General features: G+C 40.0%; 1 protein-coding gene across 4 annotated transcripts in view; it reads right to left on the bottom strand.

The window, feature by feature from the left end:
- Positions 1-4,969: 4,969 nt before the first annotated feature.
- EEIG2 (EEIG family member 2) overlaps positions 4,970-27,054 on the bottom strand; it is a 94,989-nt gene continuing 72,904 nt past the window's right edge. For 2 of the 4 annotated variants that reach the window (XM_047870692.1, XM_047870695.1), the window contains exons 6-12: positions 20,931-21,034; positions 17,921-18,016; positions 17,591-17,780; positions 17,363-17,490; positions 15,881-15,950; positions 7,467-9,203; positions 4,970-5,736 (exon numbers count right to left, since the gene is read on the bottom strand). In XM_047870692.1, coding sequence (XP_047726648.1) covers positions 9,161-9,203; positions 15,881-15,950; positions 17,363-17,490; positions 17,591-17,780; positions 17,921-18,016; positions 20,931-21,034 — 631 coding nt within the window. In that variant the 3' untranslated portion in view covers positions 4,970-5,736; positions 7,467-9,160. The remainder of the gene's footprint in view (positions 5,737-7,466; positions 9,204-15,880; positions 15,951-17,362; positions 17,491-17,590; positions 17,781-17,920; positions 18,017-20,930; positions 21,035-27,054) is intronic. The other 2 variants (XM_047870693.1, XM_047870694.1) reach the window with 2 other exon arrangements.

The following is a 27,054-nucleotide window of genomic DNA, read 5'->3' on the forward strand; positions in this document are numbered from 1 at the left end:
GAGAGAGAAAGACAGAGAATCCCAAGTAGGGTGTGCACCATCAGCCTGGAGCCCAACTTGGGGCTCTGATCTCATGAACCATGAGATCTTGTCAGACGCATAACCAACTGAGCCACCCAGGTGCCCCCCCCCCGTATGTAAATGGTAATAACTATTTTTTTGATGCAGCTTCCTTTATCATTAGCAATGTATTTTATAAATTCATTAAAAAGAATGAATACACATAGATGGTACAAAACATGAACAGTAATGCAAGTTCATGCTAAAAAAATCTAGATTATTAGGACAAAAAAAATGTCAACAGTTTGCATACCCCCCATTTCACTCCCTAGGGACAACTATCATAAGTTCTTAGGTTTCTTCAATTAACTGAGAATACACACAGATTCCAGTGTTGCAAGAACCAGTGACTTTTTTTGTGGGAATGGTTGTTCCTTTTTCTAGGAAAACCCTTTGAATGGACCCCAGGTTTTGTAAATATAGAGGCCTCGAAACATTTCAGATGACTTTCCTCCAAGTTATTTCACTGCACTGAATGACAATAAAAAATGTGGTTCTGCTGGAGACCATTTTATCTGCAGATCTTTTTCTTAAGAGGGAGAGTTGTCAAGACCACAGTTCACCTCCCAGAGTAGGTGTGAAATGGGTTACAAAGTATTAGAACACCCTGGCCCTTGATCTGAGTGAAAGTTTGTCTCCAATTTTTCTTTTCATGGTCTAAAAGTGTAAGTTCTCACGGCACTCTCTCTTCAAGTTCGGTTTCCATGCATTCTGTTTCCATGCAGTTGAGATATAAAAGTGCGCTGACAGCTCCTTGAGGCTCAGCTCACATGCTGCCCCCCGCTGCTCCCCACCCTCCTCTGTTCTCTCACTTCCAGTTTCAGGTACATCATATCCTGCACTTGAGCTCTCTCTGAAGTACTTCTGTCAGCCCCTTGGGCTCTCAGTTCTGTTGCTGATTGTCAAGGAATAAATTCCTAGAGTTTGTTGTTGTTGTTATTTATTTATTTATTTTTGAGAGCAGAGAGAGAGAGGGAGGGAGGGAGAGAAGTGGGCTCACCCGATGCTGGACTTGAGCTTACCCAATTTGAGACTTGAACTCATGAACTGTGAGATCATGACCTGAGCAAAGTCAGATGCCTAACCTACTGAGCCACCCAGGTACCCCTACCAAGGAATAATTCCAAATGTAATTTCCTCAGCTAGATGACAACAAAAGCACCTTGTTACATGGGTCCTGTGCATTTAGCTGCTGACAGATCAGGGAGGAGCATGGTGCAAGGTACGATGTTCAAGGATGCCAGATGTTAACTATGACTGACATCCTTTATTATCTACAGGACACATATCTTTGGGGATATCCCAAAACAGGGAACACTTATGGGTATTGTTGATCTAGCAAAACAAGCTGGTAGGAGTCAAAAGTCTAAGTCTGTATGGTAAATGTTAGTTTCACCTCTTGTGCAACTAGTTTTTGAAGACTGTATGAAGCATGCAATATACTTTTTTAAATTTTTAAAAATTTATATTTTAATTTACATCCAAGTTAGTTAGCATGTAGTGCAACAATGATTTCAGGAGTAGATTCCTTAATGCCCCTTACCCATTTAGCCCATTCCCCCTCCCACAACCCCTCCAGCAACCCTCAGTTTGTTCTCCATTTTTATGAGTCTCTTTTGTTTTGTCCCCCTCCCTGTTTTTATATTATTTTTGTTTCCCTTCCCTCATGTTCATCTGTTTTGTCTCTTAAATTCCTCATACGAGTGAAGTCATACGATTTATGTCTTTCTCTGACTGACTAATTTCGCTTAGCATAATACCCTCCAGTTCCATCCACATAGTTGCAAATGGCAAGATTTCATTCTTTTTGATTGCCGATTAATACTCCATTGTATATATCTACCACATCTTCTTCATCTATTCATCCATCGATGGACATTTGGGCTCTTTCCATACTTTGGCTATTGTTGATAGTGCTGCTATAAACACTGGGGTGCATGTGTCCCTTCGAAACAGCACACCTGTATCCTGTGGATAAATGCCTAGTACTGCAACTGCTGGGTCGTAGGGTAGTTCCATTTTTAGTTTTTTGAGGAACCTCCATACTGTTTTCCAGAGTGGCTGCACCAGCTTGCATTCCCAAGTTAACACACCTTTTATACATGTTTTGAAAGTTACCTGTCAGCGCTCTATGCCCATTTGTTGGGTTCTCCCTGTGCCTGTGAAACTGTGCATATTACTGCATCACTGCAGTTCTCTCTGCTTCTCATCCTCCTGTCAGGACCCTAGCTGGAAGTAGTCAAATTAGGGTCTGATCCTTTTATTGGCTTTTCCAGAAACACTGAATTCCTACTTCCACACCTTGGCTTCGATCCAATCAGAAATTCTGCTTTTGTTGGATAGGCTGTTATTCCACTATCTTTGTCTAGCTTCATCCCTCTGGAAGCCATTTATCATGCTATGCTGACCATCCACTCCTTTTTGGTAGGAATCCTCATGAACTGAGCTGACAGAATCTTTTAATTCCAAACTGAAGGAAAGTAATTTTACCCAATTTAAGCAAAGTCTGTAATGCTTATTTTTTTGCAAGTATATCACATTATGTAAAATTCGTACTGAAAAGGGGCAGCTGCCTGGCTCAGTTGTTTGATCTCAGGGGTTGTAAGTTTAAGCCCCACGTTGAATGGAGAGAATACTTAAAAATTAGTAGTGGGGGCGCCTGGTGGCTCAGTTGGTTAAACATTCAACTTCAGCTTGGGTCATGATCACTTGGTTCATGAATTCAAGCCCCATGTTGGGCTCTGTGCTGACAGACAGCCTGGAGCCTGCTTCGGATTCTGTGTTTCCCTCTTTCTCTCCCCTTCCCCTGCTTGCGCTCTTTCTCAAAAAATAAACAAACATTAAAAAAAAGTTAGTAGTGGGGCGCCTGGGTGGCTTGGTCGGTTAAGCGTCCAACTTTGGCTCAGGTCATGATCTCACGGTCCATGAGTTCGAGCCCCGCGTCGGGCTCTGTGCTGATAGCTCAGAGCCTGAAGCCTGCTTCAGATTCTGTGTCTCCCTCTCTCTCTGCCCCTCCCCTGTTCATGCTCTGTCTCTGTCTGTATCAAAAATAAATAAACGTTAAAAAATTTTTTTAAAAAGTTAGTACTGAAAAAATTTAGTGTAGTTTTTCTTTGTCTTAATTCCATGTTGTATTGGGAAAGAAGGGCAGACACAGGGTCACTTTGGGAGAGTTAAACTGAATCACTGAATTTAAATACCACAAGGTGGCACACTTTTCCCATTTAAAAGTAACTGCACTCAAGAACTCCCCAATATAAATAAGCTATAAAATAACTTGAAGTTTTTTGCAATGCTACTTGGAAATCACTGCTAAATGGTTTAAAGATGTAGTGGTGAAGTCAGTTTAAGAAATGGTTAAGGAGAGGGGTGCCTGGGTGGCTCCACTCTGTGCTGACAGCTCAGAGTCTAAAGCCTGCTTTGGATTCTGTGTCTCCCTCTCTCTCTGCCCCTCCCCTGCTCATGCTCTGTCTCTCTCTCTCTCTCTCTCTCTCAAAAATAAACAAATATTTTAAAAAATTTAAAAAAATGGTTAAGGAGAACTAGGAGTTAAAAGTACATAGGAATGGGGTCTAAAGTAATTCATGCAGGAAGGTCTCTAACATTTCCTTGTCTGGTGGGCCCATATGGAGATGTCATTGATTTGAGGAATGTCCATAGTTAAATCTTTTATTTTTCCTGAATTTTTGTTACATTTTGTGTAATGTGGGATGGATTAACTCCACTAATGATTTCCTATCATGCAAATGTAAAATATTTCATTTCCTTACATGTGTCCACACCAGGTATGTGAGATGTAGGTACAGGAAGGAAGGAGTAAAATGTAATGAGGCGGAATGAGGGAGATAAAAACACTGGTGTTGAGGAAACGTGGGATAAGTCATAAGCAGGCTGGGCCTGGGAACTCCATGCTTCAGGTGTGGGCAAAGTAGTATGAGGGCAGAGCAGAGGGCCCTGCCAGGTTCTGCTGTGATCTGGCACAAAGTTATCCCCATCCCACTTAGGCCAGCAAGCAGGATCTTTCTCCTTAATGCACATTACCTCCCATAACCTGCACTGTCCAGGAAAGCCATGGCTATCTGCAGAGAGAGAGAGAGAGAGAGAGAGAGAGAGAGAGAGAGAGAGCATGCACACATGCACACAGGGGAGGGGCAAAGTGAGAGGGAGGGAATCCCAAGCAGGCTCCACTCTGTCAAAGCAGAGCCCCAGGTGGGGCTCAGTCTCATGAACTGAACCGTGAGATCATGACCTGAACAGAAACCAAGAGTTGGATGCTTAACCCACTGAGCTACCCAGGCGTTCCTGAACCATTGCTCTTTATTGAAATTGCTATTGTAATTTGAATGACAGCAAAGGGAATGTCATGGCATTGTTTTTCATCTGTGAGGACCTAGTCAAAGGGAGGAACAGTCTGTACAGTGGTGACACTGAGTATCATTTAAGTGAGGGTCTTAACCTAATAGTGGCACATTTATTGACCATCTATGTGTCTCACACTAGAATTAAGCTCTGTACGTAGCTGCTGCACAAAGGCAAATTTTGGCTTGATAATAGTGCTTATTGTGACATGTTCTTCACACTTCATGGGCTCTTGCTCACAACACAGAAGAGTTAGTGGTAGTATTATCTCCATCCTAGATTAGAAAACAGGTTCAGAAGGGGGCTTGGATTCAGTCTCAGGTCTGTCTTACTCTAGAGCCCATGTTCACACCACTGCAGGGTGAACCTCAGAGTTCAAAGAACGGTCTTTCACCAGAAGATTCAAGTCTGTGCTATACCATCTGCTAATAAATGAGGGGAATCTCTCAGGAAAAAGTTACACTGTTTTACTTCTGTTTTCTTACCTTGGCAAGGATCTGATGGATTTCTGGCAGAATCTTAACTGACATTTTAAAGTATAAACACTGTAAAGTTTAAGATGATTTTTATTGAAGATTCACCTTAACATTATTACAAATACAATAAAAGGGTTTTTTTTTTTTTTTTGGTAAAAAAATTTCCTGGAATTATAGTTGTACAGTAAAACAAAGAAATACATAAATATGAAGGTCATTTTCCAAGTATTAGAACAATACTAATGGAATCACTTCCATAACAATTTTTTTTTCGGTAAATATTTACATGATCACCCACAAGTATACCAACTTCCAGAATAAGACATATTTCCAAAAAACAATCAAACAATATATCCTAAGTCTTTCTCTGCATGGGATTTGGTCAATGAATATCAGCAAGAGAATTTTGTTATATATATATATATATATATATATATATATATATATATATATATAAGATGAACATAAACATTTGTAAATGCAGACTATGCTGTCTGTGTAAATAAAAAATTTTGCCAGCTTTGTCATATAGGGAGTAGCTAGAGACCACTCACATGATGAAAATATACTGTGTATATATTATCTTACGAAAAATCACATATAAGGTAATAATAAGGCCTTTGTTTCCAGAGTAGTCTTAAAATAAGGTTAACAGGCTTAATTTCATCCTTTATATTTTTAGAGTTCATATTCTTAAACATCTTGGCTATTAAAATTATGCATAGTACCTAAGCCAACACAGAAAGTGGCATAACAATTTCAGTTACAGTACTTGACTATATTCACATGACGTACCATCTAAGAATTGACCAAGTAAATTTCTGAACTGTCCCAGTTTGACCTGTTAAAACAAAATGCAACCCCATCATATGAGCCCAGTTTCTTTCAAGCATATTATAAAAGTCTTAGGAAGCCTAACAGTTCAGAGTACTTAAATGAAGTATTTTTTTAATTTTTAATTTTTTTAAATGAAGTATTTAATACTGTCAGCTTGAGCTTGCAAAGTGGTCTAGTTGGCATGGAAATCTCAGTCTAAAATTACTTCTGGATGTTTTATGTTTTGGTTGGTGGTTCGTTGAGAATTTGTTTTCTTTCTAGAAACAAATGGGCTAAGGTGGTGGATCTTGATGGCTCACAGTTTTCATGAAAAGCAAAACAAAACAGAAGAATCTAGTTTGGATAACATTACTCTCATGGTATTTCCTGGAATGGGATGATGGACTTCAGGATTTTTGGTCAAGACTTTCTCAGATTTTAAGTACTAATCCATATCGGTTGCTTGTATATGGAAGCCTTCAACACCACAAAGGGAGTCAACCATCAGAATGCAAACTGATGGCCCAGGGCTGCTCTGCCTGACCCCTTCACATCTGCTCTGGTCTCAGTTATCAGCTCAAGTCATGGGAAGTGGGCTCCTGACCAGCTTCCGTACTTCCCCCAAACAAGGTATTTAAGATTTCTGTATCTAACCACAAATATATAGCTTTAATATGCCATTATGTTTCTCCAAGATAGGATTAGAAAGACAAGGTTATATATCTGCAAATTCTCTAAGACTGGGTGATTTGAAATTTGATTTTAATATTAAAAATCAATTTATTAAAATCTATTTTTTCAAATCCAATTTTCTAAACTTCAAATGGAACCAAAAGTGCACTTGGTATTTAAAAGGCAATTTTTTTTCAGTAGTTACATGGTTACATGTTCTAAGAAAAACCAGAAAAGTAAGGCAGACACTTAAGTGAACTTTAACAAATATTTTCAGAGGACTGTAATGAAATGTGATTGCAAAGTATCCCAATGCAACACAAAATAATATGAATCCAGACTTGCACTGATTTTTCACTAATCAATTTTTCTATTTATTAAAATGATTTCTGGGGTGCCTGGGTGGCTCATTCAGTTAAGTGTCGGACTCTTGATTTCGGCTCAGGTCATCGTCTCACAGTTTGTGAGTTCGAGCCCCTATGAGTTTGAGCCCCTGCATCTGGCTGTGTGCTGACAGTGCAGAGCCTGCTTGGGATTCTCTTTCTCTCCCTTTCTTTCTGCCCCTCCCCTACTTGCGCAGTACATGTGTGTGCGCGAGTGCACACACTCTCTCTCAAAAATAAACATTAAAAAATAAAATGATTTTCTACTACATAAATCAAGATGTATCTGGTGGCTGCTAAAATTATAAAGCCATGATATTTATGCATTTCAAGATTTCCACATTTTGTTTTTAAAAAATAATTCTGTATCATTTTAAATACTGGGAGTCAGTCTTGTATAAAGGTATCAGGCTGAGCGCAGGCAAGATGGACAATGCCTGGATTACAGCATGTTTTACATATCTGAAGAATGTCTTCCCTGAACCTTGCTTACAATCTATAGTTATTTTCAAAACTGCAAAATTATTTGCATTAGTGCCAATGAAAAATATAGTCTAGAAATAATATTTTGAAAATAGAAAAATATGTTTTTAATACATCATAAATATCTCCAACACTACCTTCTTATCTCTGTTAAATACTTTGACACCCCCCCACCCCCGCAACACCCCCATAATATATAATGGACGGATCAACTCACTTGTTAATCACAGAGAGCAAGCAAGTCTTTACCACTTCAGCTAACATTTTCCTTGGTTAGACTAAAATGTTCAGGTCACATTTTTTCCTTTCAAAACAAAACAACAAAAGTATTAGTAACAACTCAGAAAACCTTATCTCTCAACATTCAAAATATTCTAAAATGGAATTTAACCTTTTAAAAAATATCTAGGTGCAACAGTACTGGATCAATTTGGAATACCTAATCCTTGAATTGTTAAAAAACCGAAAACTGTAACATGAACTACTCAAATTTTTCTAAACCTTTAAATTTGGGTATTGAAATATTTTAATATATTTTCCCTTTACTTTGCCAAAACAAAAATACCTAGACCAAAATTATTCAAACATACCACATTTTTTTTGACATGGTTTTGAAAGTAAGGACTGGGAATTACTGGTTCTAAAGAATCTACATTTTTCTGCAGTGACTGAATGATTCCAAGAAAATTAAAACTCGTCATGTAAGACCAGAAAAACTCTTCCCACCTGATAAAAAGATGATCTATCTTTTGAGCATGTTAAACTGGATCCAGATCAGATAATACTTGAAAAGCTGCATTGGATTATGTTATATTTTATTGTCTCAAAACAACAACTGTTATAGTAAAGGAAAAAACATACTATCCCATCGTGGGGAGTTAAAATAGAAAATCACGAGTCTATGTCAGTAATGTCAAGCAGCTGTCCCCTGTCTTATCTGCCACCTCCTTGGAACAATTTTCAGTTTCAGATAAGTCTGAACTTACACAAGAAAGGCTGCTTGGCTTTGATGCTAAGGTTTTTCTCCTGTTCTGAATTTTGACTCCTGAAACCAGCAGATATTATTCAGTGAATAATAGAACAGCTCTTAAGGTGCCTCATGGGAGCCTACCATATTGAATATTAAGCTTAGCTTGAATCTCATATATAGTGCTAGCGGGAGTTGTGCAGCTCATCTAACATTAACAAGTAACAATGCATGCTGCATAATAATGGCGTTACACTCATTCACACATCTCAGACTTAAACACGCTTATTCCACTTGTGACGGATACGTTTAGAATTAAGCATTCTCCACGCTTTGACTGTAGTATAGCATTTCCCCGAAGGATGAACACCCAAACTTTCTATCAATTATTTAACTAAGAAGAGTTAATAAACCTAGTACAATACCATAGGTAGTATATAATATTATGGAAGATACCCTTAAGAGATTGTAACTATCTTGACAGAATTTATAGGGTTCAAGACATTCACTTACTATCTCCCAAACATTAAAATTAAATAATTAGAGCCCAAACCTGTTGAGCACCTACCTCTACTACAGGTTTTACACTTCAGGACTGAGCTATACTCAGACGTATAATGTTGTTTTCCCCACCTGGCTGTTTCAAAAGAAAGAGCAGGCTTTCATTATCATGTGCAGTGACCACAGAAGCTGTGTGCCTCTAAACACACGTGGCACAGCACCTGGATACTACTGTTCTGATGTTCCCTTTTGGTGGGTGGGACAGGATGTGGCACACACTTTCACAGAAGGAATCAGTGTTGGCTTTCCTCTTGATAGAGGAACGCGCTTCATGTTTCAAATATGTTCATTTTCTCATAAATGCTTGAATGAAGTGCCTTGACAGCTTGATTGCCCATGTCTCAAACCCCCAGGGAAGAAGCTTCAGTTCACCAGCTTGACTTCTAGCGTTTGATCACAACTTGTTCATAAGCTCCAGACCCCACCCTACAACCAGAGGAAGAAAAAAAAAACCCTTCAAAATCTTGAACTGTAATGTTTGAAATTGTTCTAATTAACCTTGCACTCAAAGAGTTAGGTGCATTAGGCATTTTCTACTAGATTTGATTTCCACAAGGTTTAAAGATATCACAGATAGAAAACACTCAAAATATTAAATGTTTAGGATTAGTACACTGGATTAGTCTAGACACACTTATTCCTACAATAATCTAGTACTGTTCCTAAATCTTGACCTGTGGCAAGAAAACTTTTCTTTAAACATGTTTATACATAAATCCTAAAATCAGTCTTATCCTAGGGCATATACTGACTGGCAATTTACCCAGGCCTTGCAGAGTTATGGGTGATAGTTTTTAGTTGCAATTATAGTGTGATGTCTTTTTTGTTTGTTTTATTTATTTATTTTGTGAGAGACAGCACAAGTTTGGGAGGGGCAGAGAGAGAGAGAGAGAGGGAGAGGGAGAGAGAGAATCCCAAGCAGGCTCTACACTATCAGTGCAGAGCCCCATGTGGGGCTTGAACCCACGAACTGTGAGATCATGACCTGAGCTGACGCTTGGATGCGCAACTGAGCCACTCAGGCACCCCTACAGTGTGAGGTCTTAATGCATCTTCCTAGAAAGTGTGAGAATTTTTTTAGTCAACATGCCAATGTTTTTTTTTTTTTTTTTAATTTTTTTTTTCAACGTTTATTTATTTTTGGGACAGAGAGAGACAGAGCATGAACGGGGGAGGGGCAGAGAGAGAGGGAGACACAGAATCGGAAACAGGCTCCAGGCTCTGAGCCATCAGCCCAGAGCCCGACGCAGGGCTCGAACTCACGGACCGCGAGATCGTGACCTGGCTGAAGTCGGACGCTTAACTGACTGCGCCACCCAGGTGCCCCCAGCGTGCCAATGTTTTTATATGTAGTCAGTAATGTAAATTATACCCGTGTAATACAGATTTGAAGTGAAGTGATCTTGAAGAGAGGTTTATTTCTTCACTAGCTTGGTTTGGCAGGCTGCTGGTTGTCCCTCTGACTCTATCATCTCCTTCTTCACAGTTTCAGCTGGCAACAGGCTGTCCAGGCTGCTCAGCTAGAGGCCACATTTCCTAAATGCCTTGTTGATAGGTGTTGCCATGTGACTGTTTCATGCCATGGAACATGAATGGGGATGTGTCAACTTTGTCTCACTTGCTTAAAGAGCAATTGCTTGCCTTGGACTGGTAGCAATCCAAGTTTGACAACAGGTAGGGAGGATGGTGAAGGGCAAAATGGAGGGCACTTGCATCCATGAATCACCTTTTACGGCAAAACTCTCTGTCCTAACAGCCTGGCCACTGTATTTTCGTTATACGTATCTGTGATAGCAGCTTTGCCGCAAAGCTGCTCTGCCTTGATATTCCAGGTGCTAACTGACCTCTATCAATAAAATATGGAGAATACTAAAAATTTAAAATTAGCAAACTCTGTGAATAAAACAGGTGTTTAAATGAAGTAATGGCCTCATCAACAGAAGGTTTGTTACTGCTGATGTACTCAGAACCTTGGCCCTATGTTATAATGGAACACACATGTTCCCTCTATTGTTTCTTCATCTGGGAGGATACAGGTTTTCTACAAGTCTGTAAAAGCACAGTGTCTTTTTGATGGTAGCTGGATTTATTTTTAGATGAGGATTTTTGACCCCTCGAGCAATCAGGTGGGGAGCTGAGTGGTGGTGTCGCATGGAGGGGAGAGTATTACTGCTTTCAGTTTTCACCAGTACCTATCTCCTCATGTGTCAGGATGCCAGGGGCCACACAACCTGACATTTCACTCTGAGAATTCCAGAGACCAGTAAGACGAAAAGCAAACAACATGGTTGGTCTCTTCCCATAATGAAATTTTAAGAGGAAATCCTAAAAAAGTGGGAGTAATGCAGTGGTTACCAGGCCACTGTGTACTGACTTGGAATTCTCAGTTGACTGCTTAGAGGCTCCTGTTCTTACAGATTCATTCTGCAGAAGAAACAGGAACATCCTTAACGGAACACCAGTGAACACCCATTCACAATTACAGATATTGGAATTTGAAGGAGTCTTGGTGAGCCCCACTGCACCCTGGCTGTTAGATGCCCTAAAACTGTTCTACTCTGACAATAATGTAGTAATAGGAACCAGACTTTCCCTCCTGTTGTAAATAGCTATAATATTTTATAGAACGTATAAAACAACAGTTCATATCCTGGACAACAAGCAGCACAGGACTGGTCCTGAGAGAAGGGAAATCAACGAAGAAAAGTCTAAGACAGTTTCCTTCAGGGTCCTCCCAGCCTTCACTGCAGGAAGACAGAACCCAAACATAGCCAGGTGGTCTTTATTTATTTATTTATTTATTACTTTCTAAGCAGGCTCCATGCTCAGTGTAGAGCCCAATGTGGAGCTTGAACTCACAACCCTGAGTCAAGATCTGAGCTGAGATCGACAGTCGGACGCTTAACCAACTAAGCCATCCGGGTGCCCCAGCCAGGTGGTCTTTCTGAGTGTGGGAGTCACAGGTCAGAGCACAGGGAGGCTGCGGGCTGGAATTTGTGGGTTAGGATAACAGAAGGAGGGGTAGGGGAAAATAATGGCTGGAGAATTTCCAAATTTGATGACAACTGTAAACCCACAGACCCAAGAAGCTCAATGAACCCCAAGCGGAATAAACACAAAGAAAAACCCAGGCACACCATAACCAAATTGCTAAGAACCAGTGATAAAATCTTTAAAAAGTAGCCAGAGATGAAAAAAAAATCACATAGAAGAATAAAAACCGAAATGAAAGCAGACTTTTTTGTCAGAAACTATTGTCTCAAAGGCAAGCAAGGAGCAGCCTGTGCAAGCACTCCCAGGCCGGTTGGGCTGTGTCCACTAGACTTTAAGTGTATGACTGGGGATACTGCTCTTCCAAGTCTCTATTACTCTGCTCTGTTCTCTTCATTTTCATGGGTTCACTTTCTTAACCACATTTGGTTCTTGTGCCTCTTCAGTGCCTGAGTAAATGACTCTAGTTTCATCTTGTGCTGCCAGTTTCTCTCTCAGAATAGATCTAATGCTAACACATTAGTTTCTCTGAGACACACCAGCTAGTTATGGAGAGTGTATGTGCACAGGTATTGTGCTGGACACTGCAAATAGCTCGATCTCAATAATCCTGTGAGAGAGACCTTTAATTAGTGTATATGGAGTACTGCATGCCAGATTATGTTTTAGTCACTTACATGTCTTACCTCACTTAATTTAGGCCTTGTAACTCTTACGAGGTGGGTTCTGTTATTGTCACTATTTCGTAGGTGAGGAGACAGGCAGAGAAGTGAAGTAACTTATCAAAGATGCATGGCTGATACGCAGGAGGGCTTGGGACTGAACCCATGTAGCCCAACTCCAGAGCCTGTGTTGTTAACCCCACTGATAATGGTTGTCTTTTTGGTGGTAAGTAAGAGATGTAACTTGTCAGGATCATAGCTAAACTAAGCTAAGCTGGGTCATGATGGTTAAGCCAGGAATGAAATCCATGTCAGACTGCATGGCCCATTCTCTTCACCACGATACACTGTCTCTTAACATTCCTCAGGCTTTCAGTGGCATGTAACATTAATCATCTACTTCAACCCCTAATTATCATTTTAGGCTTTCATGCATTAGGTGATGATTATTCTTTTTTTTTAAATGTAGATTAAAAAAAATTTTTTTTTTTAATTTACACCCAAATTAGTTAGCATATAGGGCAACAGTGATTTCAGGAGTAGATTCCTTAATGCCCCTTACCCACTTAGCCCATCCCCCCTCCCACAACCTCTCTAGCAACCTTCTGTTTCTTCTCCATGTTTCAGAGTCTCTTATGTTTTGTTCCCCTCCCTGTTTTTATATTGTTTTTGTTTCCCTTCCCTTATGTTAGGTGATGATTATTCTAACATTCATTTGGAAAAGGAGTGGGAGCCAGAATTCTAAATGCCTTCAGAGCCTAGGTTCTAGATTATTTCTCAAATAGAAAATTAACCTTCTTTCCTCTTAATAACAACAATATAAACAGCTAGCAAATACTGAGAGCCTTCTGTGTATTAAGCACTACGCTAAGTATTTTACATAAGTTATCTAATTTAATCAGTAAAATCCTATCAACTAGGCATTATTGGTCACTCCCATTTTTCAGGTGAGGAGAGTAAGGCTGACAGAGGTTAACAGTATCAGTGAAGTCAATAGGGGAGGGACTCTGACTTGGACCCTGAGCAGTCTGAAATGAGAGTACAGATAGCTGTTGCTTTTGAACATTCACTATTTTGGTTCCTTTTGTTGGAACTTCTATTGTTTGCTGTTCCTGTACCTAAATTAATAAACACTAGAGCTTACTGAGTATATTAGGTCATTTGCTCTTTACAACAATCCCATGATTATCCCTGCTTTTCAATGGATAACAGAAGGAGGGGTAACTAAAGTTCCATTGAAGTTAAATGATTTACTGAGGCCCCAAGTAGTCTGGCTCAGATATGAACTCAAGTCTCTTTAACTCAAAACACATGGTCTCTCTACCATATAATATGTATTACTGTCTTCATAAATGTCATTTTCTACCTGTTCCTTGCTACTAGTCTCTCCTTGTTCCAACCTCCCCACCCCCATCAAATTATGGCCACTTAGTTTTCTAACATGCCAGTATCATAGATCATTTTCCTGCCAAAGAATGACCAAACTGTGCACATGACAGAAAAGGATACATTCTTTGTTATGGCAACAGAGGCTGTTTATAACCTGGCTTTGAGATTCCTACCAACTTCATGTCCCACAGGCAGCCTTCACATGCCCCCCTCCTCAGAGTACCTGTTCACTGGCAACTCCCAAAGTAGGTTATATTATTCATAAGCCAGTAAGGTATGGCGGTTAGGTACAACGAATGTGCTCTGGGCTCAAAGAAACAGGAGTCTGAATCTTGGTTTTATCAGTTATTAGTTTTAAGGCCTTGGGCAAATTATTTAACCTCTTTGTTTTGTCTTTTTAAAGACTAATAATAGTACATCATGAGTACTGAAAGAGATAATGTAAGAACTGAATGAAGCATATATATGTGCCTAGCACATATGAGTAAATGCTCAGTGTTATTAATAATTATTATATATTTACTATTATGTAATTAGATATTATAACCGTTATGCCTATACATTCATTCTCTTTGAATCTACTACCAGGAATATCTGTCTTCCTCACATCCACCTGTTAACCCCCCACACTTACTTTTAATTCTTCCCAACTCTCTCTTCAGGTGTCAAATTTCTAGTAAGTTTTCTCTGAGTGAGGTCCCATCTCTGTTCTCTCAGAATCTCCTCTACTTCTCTATATTATAGTACTTATTACACTACTATAAATTTTAGTTTGTCTATCTCACCTGCTAGAAAGAGTCAGATAATAAATATTTTAGGCTTGGTGAGCCATTATGGTCTCTATTATACTATTCAATTCTGCTGCTGTAGCATCAAGGCAGCCATAGATAATACATAAACAAGAGTTGCTGTATTCTAAAAAAAAATATGTTTTACAAAAACAGGTAGTGGGCCAATTTGGCTCACAGGCTGTAATTTCCCAACCCCATATGCTAGACACATAGGCTAGCTGAGGGTGAACTGGGTCTTTCTATCTTGCATCCTTACCCACGACTTGGCCCAACAAATAGCTACTGAATTTAATGAGTGGATAACTCAGTGAGAGTTAATGAAAACTATAAATTGCATTTACATCCTCTATAAACCCTAGTTCAAATTAACTACTTCCTCATGGCCTCTTTATATGTCTCTCTCTTACCTACCTATCACAACTGATTGCAGTTAGTTGCTGATGTAGGTTCTCTGCTATATCCTTTGTAACTTTTGGACTCTGCAACATGCTGGACATGGAGGAGGAACTCAATAAAAGCAGTATTGGTGGAACAAATGAATTAGAAATTCCTTCAGGTTTTGAGCATTAGAGAACAAAATAACTGTCTTGGACACAGGGGCTCCCCAGTACAACTGTGACTTATTCTGGAACTCTAAATAAATATTACATGGAAATACTGAGTATAAGGGATGCACATAAGGTCAGGGGTCAGAATTCCTTAACTGTCCCAAGCCATCTGTGCTCAGTACTATTTGCTGCAGTACTGGAAATCAGAAGTAAGTCTGGCAGGTGCCTTTTCTTCATCTGAATCTGAATAACTACCAGAATGATGCTTGGTATTCTGAACTTTTCTTAGTATGTATGTTAGACTCTTGTAGGGTGGAGAAAGGGGAGTACAAATAAGGTTAGTACCAAGTGTATGCTGGTGAGTGGTCATGTAACTGCTCATAACAGACAAGATCGCTGACTGAAATGTAATTTTGCTTTGCTCTTTTTAAAATATCAGACTAAGAACTCTTTTCTAAACATCCTTTTTCATTGCATCTTGCCCAATGCTCTTCTGGTCCTCTACTAATATGTTCTAAAAACACATTTAAGAAAACCAACAGATAAAACTTACTAAATATAATTTCAAACATACTCAAGATAAGGAAAGCTAAGAGCTGTAATTCTTCTCATGGATGCATTATATGTATTTTCTAGCCTCAGTCTAATACAAACTTTGTAACTTTCACCTTCTACTCAAGAACATATTCTTTATTTAATACAATGCTATCTGGACCACGTACCTATTTGGAAGATGATGGCTGCCGAAGGTCGTACTTCCCCCAGGACCCACAAATAACCTCAGTCCTTCTTCTGCAATTCACATTAAAATATTTGTTATAGGCACACGTATTACATTATTGTCAAATGATATTCCTATATTAAATTCATAATTTACATTTAAGTTTTATTAAATACATTTTTATTTTTTATTTTTAGATTTTATTTTTAAGTAATTTCTACACCCAACATGGGGTTTGAGCTCACAACTCAGAGAGCAAGAATTGCACACTGTACTGACTGAACCAGCCCCAAGAAATAAACTTTTAGAAAGCTACACATATATTTTAAAAACAGGCAATTTGGGGGCGCCTGGGTGGCGCAGTCGGTTAAGCGTCCGACTTCAGCCAGGTCACGATCTCGCGGTCCGTGAGTTCGAGCCCCGCGTCGGGCTCTGGGCTGATGGCTCAGAGCCTGGAGCCTGTTTCCAATTCTGTGTCTCCCTCTCTCTCTGCCCCTCCCCCGTTCATGCTCTGTCTCTCTCTGTCCCAAAAAAATAAATAAACGTTGAAAAAAAAATTAAAAAAAAAAAAAATAAATAAAAACAGGCAATTTAAAAGATATGCTTTTTTTTTTTTTTTTTTTTTTTAAGTAGGCTCCATGTCCAATGTGGGGCTTAAACTCACAACCCTGAGATCAAGAGTCACATGCTGTACTGAGTCAGCCAGGCGCCCCTAAAAGATATCCTAATAGTTATTTCTCATTAACTTCCCTAAAGTTGTTTTTCTTTAAAACTGAGTAAAAAAGATTTCTCTTCCTACAAATTTCCATAAGTAAGGTTTAATTACTTCTCTTTACAACCAGTTACACAATGAAACTAAGTCCATTGCTAACTGCTCTCTATTCATGCCGGCGTGAATAATTACACCTTTCAAATTGGTGGCATGTAAATTTTGCCTCAGTGAAAATGCTGAGGAGGGAATAAAGGATTCTGTGATTCACTATCATCTCAAGATCACTATCCAACCCTGCAAATTACACAGTTGTTGTGTCCAGTTATGATAAAGCAGATAGACATCTGCTGTAAGGTACATAAACACGGTAGACGTTGATGCATACACAATAAAAGGCTTCTTTAAAATTGGATGTTTTTAGGGGCATCTGAGGGGGGCGTTAAGTCAGTTCAGCATCTTTTTTTTTTTTTAATTTTTTTTAATGTATATTTATTTTTGAGAGAGAGACAGAATGCGAGTGGGTTAGGGGCAGAGAGAGAGGGAGACACAGAAGCAGAAGCAGGCTCCAGGCTCTGAGCTGTCAGCACAGAGCCTGACGTGGGGCTCGAACTCACGAGCTGTGAGATCATGACCTGAGCCGAAGTCGGACGCTCAACCGACTGAGCCACCCAGGCGCCCCAGCATCTGACTACTGATCTCAGTTCAGGTCTTGATCTCAGGGTGATGAGTTCAAGCCCCACGCTGGGCGTGCAGCCTACTTAATCCACACACCTTCTGCACTGGAATCTAGGCTGAAGTCTTGACTCTGCAGTATTTTCTCTACAATATCATCTGCATCCACTCTGGTGTCATCAACTCGCTTCAGCTGAGATTCTACAGAATCTTGCTTCACTGGGCATCTTTGAAAATAATTAAAAAAATTTTTTCCCTTGTTTTTATTATGTTATGAGAACAAAGTTGTTTTTTTCCTCTCCATTTAAACAGAGACTGGAAAAATACCTGTTGAATGGTTCTGAAGCGGTATCTTCTTTGCCAGATGTATCAAGATTTGGTTCAACTATTTTTTGCTCAATTTCATCACAGGGCTCTAGAATACTTTCAATTCCTGTTGATGTGCTTCCCACTGAGGTATTTCTCCTGTGGCAGAGGTCAGAGAAGCTAGATGACCGGGAGTGGCACGAGCTATACCCTGTTAGAGAAAAATTGCTTTGGGTAAAATACTAACAGCAAACACACTGCACGTAAACGTTCTCCCACACCCTGGAAGTTACAAGTAATACTTTAGAACAATAAATATCTAAGGAATTCAACTTCACTGTTAGCCTCTACCTGATACTTTTGACTGCTGGCTTGCATAGCTTGATGTTCTAGAATGTCCACAGGCACCAAGTTCATCTGGAACAGAGGCACTCTTTGCTGAAAGATCTGCAATAAGTCATAACATGATGTTACCATTACTGCCAAGAAGTCAATGGTCAATTTGTATTCTTGTCTGCAGATTTTATTAACTGCTAAGTTGATTATCAAGAAAAATTAGTTGCAAAGTGAAAAGAGACCCTTTTAAATTGGTACAAGGTAAACAATTGCATTGTAGTGAAATCTAAAAAACTTAAATACCATGGTTTATTGAAGAAATATAGTTTTGGGTGCCTGGGAGGCTCAGATAGTTAAGTATCTGACTCTGGACTTTGGCTCAGGTCATGATGTCATGGTTCATAGGACTGAGCCCTGTATTGGGCTCTGTGCTGACAGTGCAGAGCCTGCTTGGGATTCTCGCTCTCACTGCTCCGTCTCAATATAAATAAACTTAAAAAAATATTTTTTTCGTAAGATTTAACAGCACTCTTAAATAAAACCATTTCAGGGTGCCTGGGTGGCTGAGTTGGTTGAGTGTCCGACTGCGGACTTCGGCCCAGGTCATGATCTCACAGTGCGTTTGAGCCCCACCTTGGGCTTTGTGCTGACACGTCAGAGCCTGCTTGGGATTCTCTCTCTGTCTCTCTGTCTCTCTGTCTCTCTCTCTGTCTCTCTCTCTCTCTAAACAAATAAATAAATAAATAAATGTAAAAACAAAAAGCATTTCAGTTTTTATGTTCAGTATTTCTCTAATAAAAATGAGTCAGATGTATTCTTATAAATACTCACAAAATTGTGTGCTTTTTGAGAAAATCCTGCTCTCAAAAATCCATCACAGCAGTAAACTAAAGAGCACGTTGTTACTTTAATATTAGTGTTGCTAGTGTTAGGCTATAATTTGGGCAAATGTCTGTGGTTTAAATCAACACAGCATGCAATGTAGCAGTGAGAATGAAAGTTCTTAAGAATTGATTATAGTATTCAGTTTCCAAGTAAATGTACAAAAAAACAGTGTCAAAGCCATTTCTAGCAGTTCCCTGATAATGTGCATATTCCGGATGCCAATTATGTATTTCCAGAACCAGGTTTCACAGAATGCAAAACTGTGGCCATTTTCATTAGCATGAACTATTTGAAAACTAGAACTGCTTTTCACTTAGAGGCAAAAGGAAACCAACTGAGTAACACAGCAATTACAGCAGCAGTTCTATAAATGATACTGGATGTTGCTGGACCAAGCAATGCTGCCAAATGAGTAAGCTACTGGAGCAAAGGTTTCTCACTTCTGGGCAGGCTATAAGATACAAACTCCAAACCAGCATCCCTAGTCCATTTTATAGTGGTCCCAAATGCACAGCTGATCTATACGAAGATCTAAATCCAAAGAGGTGGTTCATATTATATAGGACCAGGGTGCTTGGATGGCTCAGTTGGTTGAGGTCTGACTTCAGCTTAGGTCATCATCCCACTGTTCTGTGCTGACACCTCAGAGCCTGGAGCCTGCTTTGGATTCTGTCTCCCTCTTTGTCTGTCCCTCCCCCACTTGTACTCTGTCTCAAAAATAAACAAACATTACAAACATAAAAAAATAAAATCTTAAAAAAATGATATAGGACTTTTTTTTCTTATTAAAATATTTTTTTAATGTTTATTTTTGAGAGAAAAAGAGAGACAGCATGCACAGGGGAAGGGCAGAGAGAGAGGGAGACACGGAATCCAAAGCAGGCTCCAGGCTCTGAGCCGTCAGCACAGAGCCCAACGTGAGGCTGGAATGCACGAACTGTGAGATCATGACCTGAGCCAAGGTTGGATGTTTAACCGACTGAGGCACCCAGGCGCCCCCTAGGACTAATTTGTTAATCGCATCACTACACCTTTCTTTTCATTCTTTCAAATAATAACCCTGCTCACAACACATGCGAGAAGAAAGAAAGCTCCTAACTCCTTTTTCTTCAGGCAACTGAACATTTTAGGCTTTTAACTATTGGAGCAGATCTGAGTGTGGCTGGGAATTTGCCTGGGGAGGTGGCTCTCAAGGTGTGGCCCGGGGCCCGGCAGCATCAGTGTCACCTTGGAACCCAGGAATGCAATTTTCAGGGCTCCAACCCCGATCTACCCAATCAAAAACCTCTGGCTGCAGTGTCAGCAACCTATGGTTTAACAAGCCCACCAGGGGACTCCGATGGACACTCATGTTTGGGACCACCAACAGAGGAGAGTGTTTGGTGGGGGAGAAGCAACACCTGACAGGTGGCTGGCAGAAGTTGCTAGCACACTCCTGTAGTGTCCTGTTCCATCTGTGGGGAGAAGTACACCAAGGGGGTGTGTGTCAATACAACATTGAGTTGTTAATCTACCAGAGCCTGACAGTTCAGACAAAACAAAGCATTGGCTCACCCCAAAATTGCATAATTAAAACTCTGCTGATAAATTCTTGGCCCATTTCAAGCCATGTACCCACAGAATTTTTTATTTTTCTTTCCAAGATCTTATTTAAAAATTTTTTTTAATGTTTATTTATTTTTGAGACAGAGAGAGACAGAGCATGAATGGGGGAGGGTCAGAGAGAGGGAGACACAGAATCTGAAACAGGCTCCAGGCTCTGAGCTGTCAGCACAGAGCCTGACGCGGGGCTCGAACTCACGGACCGCGAGATCATGACATGAGCCGAAGTAGGCCGCTTAACCAATTGAGCCACCCAGGCACCCCCCAAGATCTTATTTAAATTCCAGTTAGTTAACATACAGTATAGTATTGGTTTCAGGAGTAGAATTTAGTGATTCATCACTTACATATAACACCCAGTGCTCATCACAAGTGCCCTACTTAGTGCCCACCATGCTTCAGCCCATCCCTCTACTCACCTACCCACCTCCTTTACCCACAGAATTTGAAATCTGGGTGGGACTTTGGGAATCTTACATGATGTCAAGTGGTGCCATTTCTCACAGATTAAAAAAAACAGTAAGCTACACACCCATACCTGCTATTCCAAGATGGATTTTGAGAGTCTCTCCACCTTTTCTATCTTCTTCCAGAGATTCAGATTCACCAGCAATTGGTAGAGACATTGATGTAGAAGGAGGCCTGTAAATAAATATTTCAAAGGATCAGAACTTGATTAATGATGGGTGAATCAGAAAGCTTGAGATAGTGTTAAAGAATGGTTGTGGAGTCAGTGCACCACTTTAGTAAGGTGCCTGCTTAACGGTACCTCTTTGAGGGTGAATGTCATAAAAATCAACACATACTGTATGAGCTGCCTCAAAACTGGAATACACTTCATGGGGAAAACAAAAGATTTTTACTCAACAAAAAATGTTGAGACCAGAAAGGGGATTGCCTCCACAGAGTCTGGAAAAGAGGGGCTCTGGTTGTGTGTCCCCGGCACCATCTATGGAGGATGCTTCAACTGTCAACTCTCAGACAAGGCAGGGAGGTTACCTGAGGCAGAGAAGGTGGTATCAAGACCCTTTGTATCTGAGGTTGGAGGGGAATACGTCATGCCTTCCACTCCAGGGCCTGAGCTCTCTTGTTGGCCTACTAACTTCTTAAATGGTACCCACGTTTTTAACTTTTACCTTGTTCTCTGTCAACGGCTTACTTACCCTAGGGGGAATCTGTAAAGAGCCCCAGTTGTTTAGATTGTTTTTTGGGCTGGATTCTCTAGGGGTAGGTGATGGATAGCTTTTCATTGGCTAATTCAAGGCTCCTATCTCCATGTGGAAGATGTGTAGCAGGTTGGGGCAAATCTGAGTTCTAACAAGATTTTTTTTTTTTTTTAAATAAAACATCCCTAACTTCTGAGGTTGACAGTCTAGAGGAAAACCACATCTTCCTAGAGACTATCCCTTGGTGACCTGAGGTAAAATAGGGAGGTGGCTGAAGGGATAGTGGGTGAAGCTGACCCACTACGTGGCAATTCCTTTTTTGTTTTTGTCATTTTGTATTTACTGAAATTCAAAACATACTAGCAAAGTACCTCTAAAATAAAGATTGCTAAAATAAACTAGAAAAGTATTTCCAAGATACAGATGACCAAAAATTAGTTAGCCTGAGTATATTAGTTATGTTGTTGCTGGAACACATTACCACAAACTTAGAGACTTAACATAAATTCATTATCTTACAGTTTCTGTTAGAGGTCTGACATAGGTTCCACTGGACCAAAATCAAGGTGTTGGCAGGACCACATTCCTTCCTGGAGGCTTTAGGGGAGAACCTGTTTTCTTGCCTTTTCCAGCCTCCAGAGACTGCCAGCACTCCTTGGCTCAGGCTCCTTCCTCCATCTTCAAAGCCAGAAAGGCTGCATCTCTCTCTGACTGTTCTGTATTTCGCATTTCCCTCTAACCCTGACATGCTGCCAATTACCTTTTCTCTTGGATTATACCTCTTCCCTTTAAGGACCCTTGGGATTATAGTGGGTCCACGTGGAGAACCCAGAATAATTTCCCTATTTTGAAGTTAGATTACTACTTTAATTCCACCTGCCACCTCATTCTCCTTGGCCATTTAACTCAACATATTCACATGTTCTAAGGATTAGGTGTAGACATCTTTGGTGGTGCTGGGGACATTAGTCTACACTCATTAATATACTACAGTTTAATATTTTCATGACAGTTCAGTAATTGTCATTTAGTTGCCCTAATACAGAATTTATCTTTTTTATCTATGTAAAACATTAAACTGGCCAAATGCAATAGTAACAAAAAAAATGTAATGCAATATAAAACCCATTGTACAACAGTATAAGTAGTGGTTATTTGTATACATACGTTCATATATGTATATATAAAACTATACATGTGTACACATGTGTATGTGTATATATTGTGTGTGTACATATATTGTGTGGTAATTCTTAAATTCTTAATATTATGTCAGTAGAATCCTCTGGCTATTTAGGTCCTTGAAGATACAGACATTTAAGACTGTCATTAAACCTATTTCGAGATTCTTTCTTTCTTTTTTCTTTTTGTGTTTATTTTGAGAGAGAGAGAGAGAGAGAGAGAGAGAGAGAGAGAGAATGAATGAATGAATGAATGTGGGGAGGGGCAGAGAAGGAATCCCAAGCAGGGACATAAGACTTGATCTCACAAACCATGAGATCACAACCTGAGCCAAAATCAGGAGTCGGATGCTCAACTGACTCAGCCACCCTGGTGCCCTGAAACCTATTTATAAATTATTTTTATCATAAGGTCTCCTAAATTCCAAAATTGCATATCCTGCTGGGATATTTTCAAGTATTTGTCTTGCAAGTATATTGAAGTCAATATATGCCCAGCTAAGGCCATCTTCTCTTCCTAAATCTGCTTTCTTCTTGTATTCTCCAACTCTGTGAATGTCATCGTAGTCCACAAAGTCACTGAAACTACAGTCCTAGATACTGCCTCTGGGTCCTTCCTACTCACATTTCTCCATACCCAAACAGTTTCCAAATCCCACAGATTCTCCCATGTTCTTCCTATTTGTCATCTTTTCTCTGCCTCCAGTAATTACTTTAGTTTGGTCTTTGTACCTTAAGACCACAAGAGTCTCCTAGCTAGGAGCTTGTTATGAACATGTTATTCTCTGATTAAAAGCATGTCAATAGCTCCTTTCAGATAAAGCACAAACTCTTTATAAGGCCCTTTGTAGTCTGGCCTAGACCTACTTCTTCAGTTACCAAAGGCTGTGTTTTTAAATAGTGTGAAATAATAGTGGCCTAAAAAGCCCTGCATTCAATATTCCATAAGAAAAAGTAACATGCAAAACAAATACACTTACAAAGAATGGAGTCTACAGTCCCAGTCATTAATCACTGATGGTGACTCATGCCTGCCTGTCCTATTTTTTTAATGCCAAGTCCTTTGTTCTTCCTTTCACAGGTGGCCTGATTCCAGTGTCTCCATCCCTCTACCTCTTAGACCTGTTTTCCAACTTTCAGTGCTCCCAGCCTGTGGCCTCTTCCCTTTCTCCCTGTCTCCCTCTGGCTCCACTCTTTCCTGTTCAGCCTGACTTCAGGGCCACAATACTTTTAGCAATACCTTCAGTTTGGCATCCCTTGTTCTGAGGTCTCAAAACACTTGAAGAACCCCAACCCTTGATAATTTGAGCCTTCTTCACTAACTTAGTTAACTGGGGTAACTAAGCATTACAGAGAAAATTCAATAGTTTTGAATTATTGAATCAGTCCATGGGGACTGATATTAATTATGGTCTAAAATTTATAGTGGGGACTTGGCAGCTCTCCTAAGTCTCCCTACACAACTCAGTCATGTTGAATAATCACTGTGCTTAACGTGTGTCAGTTTTTATTCTATTACCCCTTTTTGTTCTGAAAATGTTTTTGTATCCCTTATAAGAACTTGTTTAATATAGCTCAATTACAGAACGAAGAGATGAGATTTTATTTTAATGTCATAGCAACGTTAAGAGTATGTGAAAAATGACCTGAAGTGACAATATTACGTACTTGATATTCATGCCCTGTAACAATGGCATAAACTCATGCAAGACGTTTTCTATTCCTGGAATGTCCTACCCACCTCCTCTGCTTGATAATTTCCTATTCATCCTCTAAAAATTAGCTCAGTATCACCCCCTCAGTGAACCCTTTCCTGCATTTCAAGAAAAAGTAGTTAGGGACTCTACCATCCATGCCTCAGTAGCATCATATGTTCCGTGTCTGTCTCCCACAGAAGGAGTAAATTTTTCAGAACAGGGGCTGGCCTTACTTAAGTTTGGTAAATGTTATTAGCACATGGCAGACAATCAATGCACACGTACAGAATAAATGAGTGAATCCTGGGACCCTGGACAAATTAGTTCCTTAACCTCGGAGCCTCAGGGTCCTCACTTAAAAAATATAGATACTGTATCAGAGTTGTTTCAACATTTAAATTGGAAGACAGTAACATTTACTAAATCATTTTGACAAATAGTACTCTCCTTCCTTCTAGAATATGAATGCTCCAGAACCCTAGCTATTCAAGAGGATTATCATCCCTAGATCTACTTTACCACCATATTGTCAGATGTCAGTGTAGCATGTATTTTTTCTCTCAAAATATCCTTTTTCTCTTAAAATTCTTAAAAAAAATTTTTTTTAATCTTTATTTTTGAGAGATAGAGAGAGACAGAGTGCGAGCGGGGGAGGAACAGAGAGAGAGGGAGACCAGAATCTGAAGCTGGTTCCAGGCTCTGAGCTGTCAGAAGAGAGACCAACATAGGGCTTGAACTCACATTCATGAGATCATGACCTAAGCTGAAGTCGGATGCCCAACCGGCTGAGCCACCCAGGAGCCCCTCTCTTAAAATTCTTAAAAAGATTTTTATTTTTGTAAGTAATCTCACCCAGTGTGGGGCTCGAACTCACAATCCTGAGATCAAGAGCTGCATGTTCCACCAATTGAGCCAGCCAGGGGCCCCTATCCTTTTTCTTTATTAGCACTAGTGGTTGGCTTTTTTTTTTTTTTTAGCCAGTTTCATTCTTTTACAAGAGTCGGATATTTGATGATTTGCAGAGAACTACAAAACAGAGTCCAGGGCAGGTAGGTAGAGGGTGACTTACCAGCTGTCTTATTCATAAATACAGGCCTTATGGTATGAAATTTATCTTTCAGAAAGTGATACAAATTATGGTACAGATCCTATGCTCATAAAATGTCAAAACTAGGGGCGCCTGGGTGGCTCAGTTGGTTAAGCGGCCGACTTCGGCTTAGGTCATGATCTCGCGGTCCGTGAGCCCCGCGTCGGGCTCTGTGCTGACAGCTCAGAGCCTGGAGCCTGTTTCAGATTCTGTGTCTCCCTCTCTCTGACCCTCCCCCGTTCATGCTTTGTCTCTGTCTCAAAAATAAATAAACATTAAAAAAAAAAGTCAAAACTAGAATTTAAAGCTGAGAATGCTGAAGGTCTGCTGTATTCTTGTTAGTTTCTCTAGGTTAAAAAAATTTTTTTTAAAATGTTTATTTATTTTTGAGACAGAGAGAGACAGAGCATGAATGGGGGAGGGTCAGAGAGAGGGAGACACAGAATCTGAAACAGGCTCCAGGCTCTGAGCTGTCAGCACAGAGCCCAATGCGGGGCTCGAACTCACGGACCGTGAGATCATGACCTGAGCCAAAGTCGGCCACTTAACCAACTGAGCCACCCAGGCGCCCCGAGGTTTTTAAAAACTTTATATCTTGAAAAATTCAAAGACAGACAAAAGCAGAAAGAATAGTAGGATGAACCTCTCCAGCAGTTACTTACATCTATGTCTTAGAAATATTCAGTCATGTGACTCAGTTGTTTTTGCCTTAGTTTCCCCATCTGTAAAATGAGAACTTGGATTTTATAATACTTTTAAACTGGCTTGATGAAGCTCCTCCCTTGGAGACTTTAGGGGTAGTAAGGTACTATATCTTTTTTCAACAGAAAAAACTTATATATTGAGATTTATAATACCTTTGAACACAAAGATTTTGTGGCTAAATATCTGGAAAAAAAATCACTGGACTGGACAAATTCCAACACTCTTTTCAGCTCTAAAGTATTGTGATTTTACATATTTGAGATATACTGAAATACAATATAATAAAAACAATTTACTTTTTATCTTAAAAAAAGTTTTTTTTAATGTTTATTTATTTTTGGGAGACAGAGAAACAAAGCAGGGGAGGGGCAGAGAGAGAGGGAGATACAGAATAGGAAGCAGGCTCTAGGTTCTGAGCTGTCAGTACAGAGCCTGATGTGGGGCTGGAACCCACGAAGTACGGGAACATGACCTGGGCCGAAGTCAGATGCTCAACCAACTGAGCCACCCAGGTCCCCCCAACCCCCCGCTTTTTTCTGTTTTAGAGAAAAAGTGCGAGCAGGGGAGAGGGGCAGAGGGAGAGACAGAATCTTATTTATTTTAGAGACAGAGAGCATGCATGCAAGCGAGTGGGGGAGAGGGGCAGCAGGAGAGAGAATCCTAATCCATGCTGAGCGTGGAGCCCAATGTGGGGCTCGATTCCATGACCCTGGGATCATGACTTGAGTTGAAATCAAGAGTTGGATGCTCAACTGACTGAGCCACTCAGGTGCCCTCCAAATAATTTACTTTTTACATCAGTAGTTTAAACACTTTTCTGTTTTTT

Source organism: Prionailurus viverrinus, chromosome C1 (genome assembly GCF_022837055.1).
Source record: "Prionailurus viverrinus isolate Anna chromosome C1, UM_Priviv_1.0, whole genome shotgun sequence".
NCBI classification, from domain to species: Eukaryota; Metazoa; Chordata; class Mammalia; order Carnivora; family Felidae; genus Prionailurus; species Prionailurus viverrinus.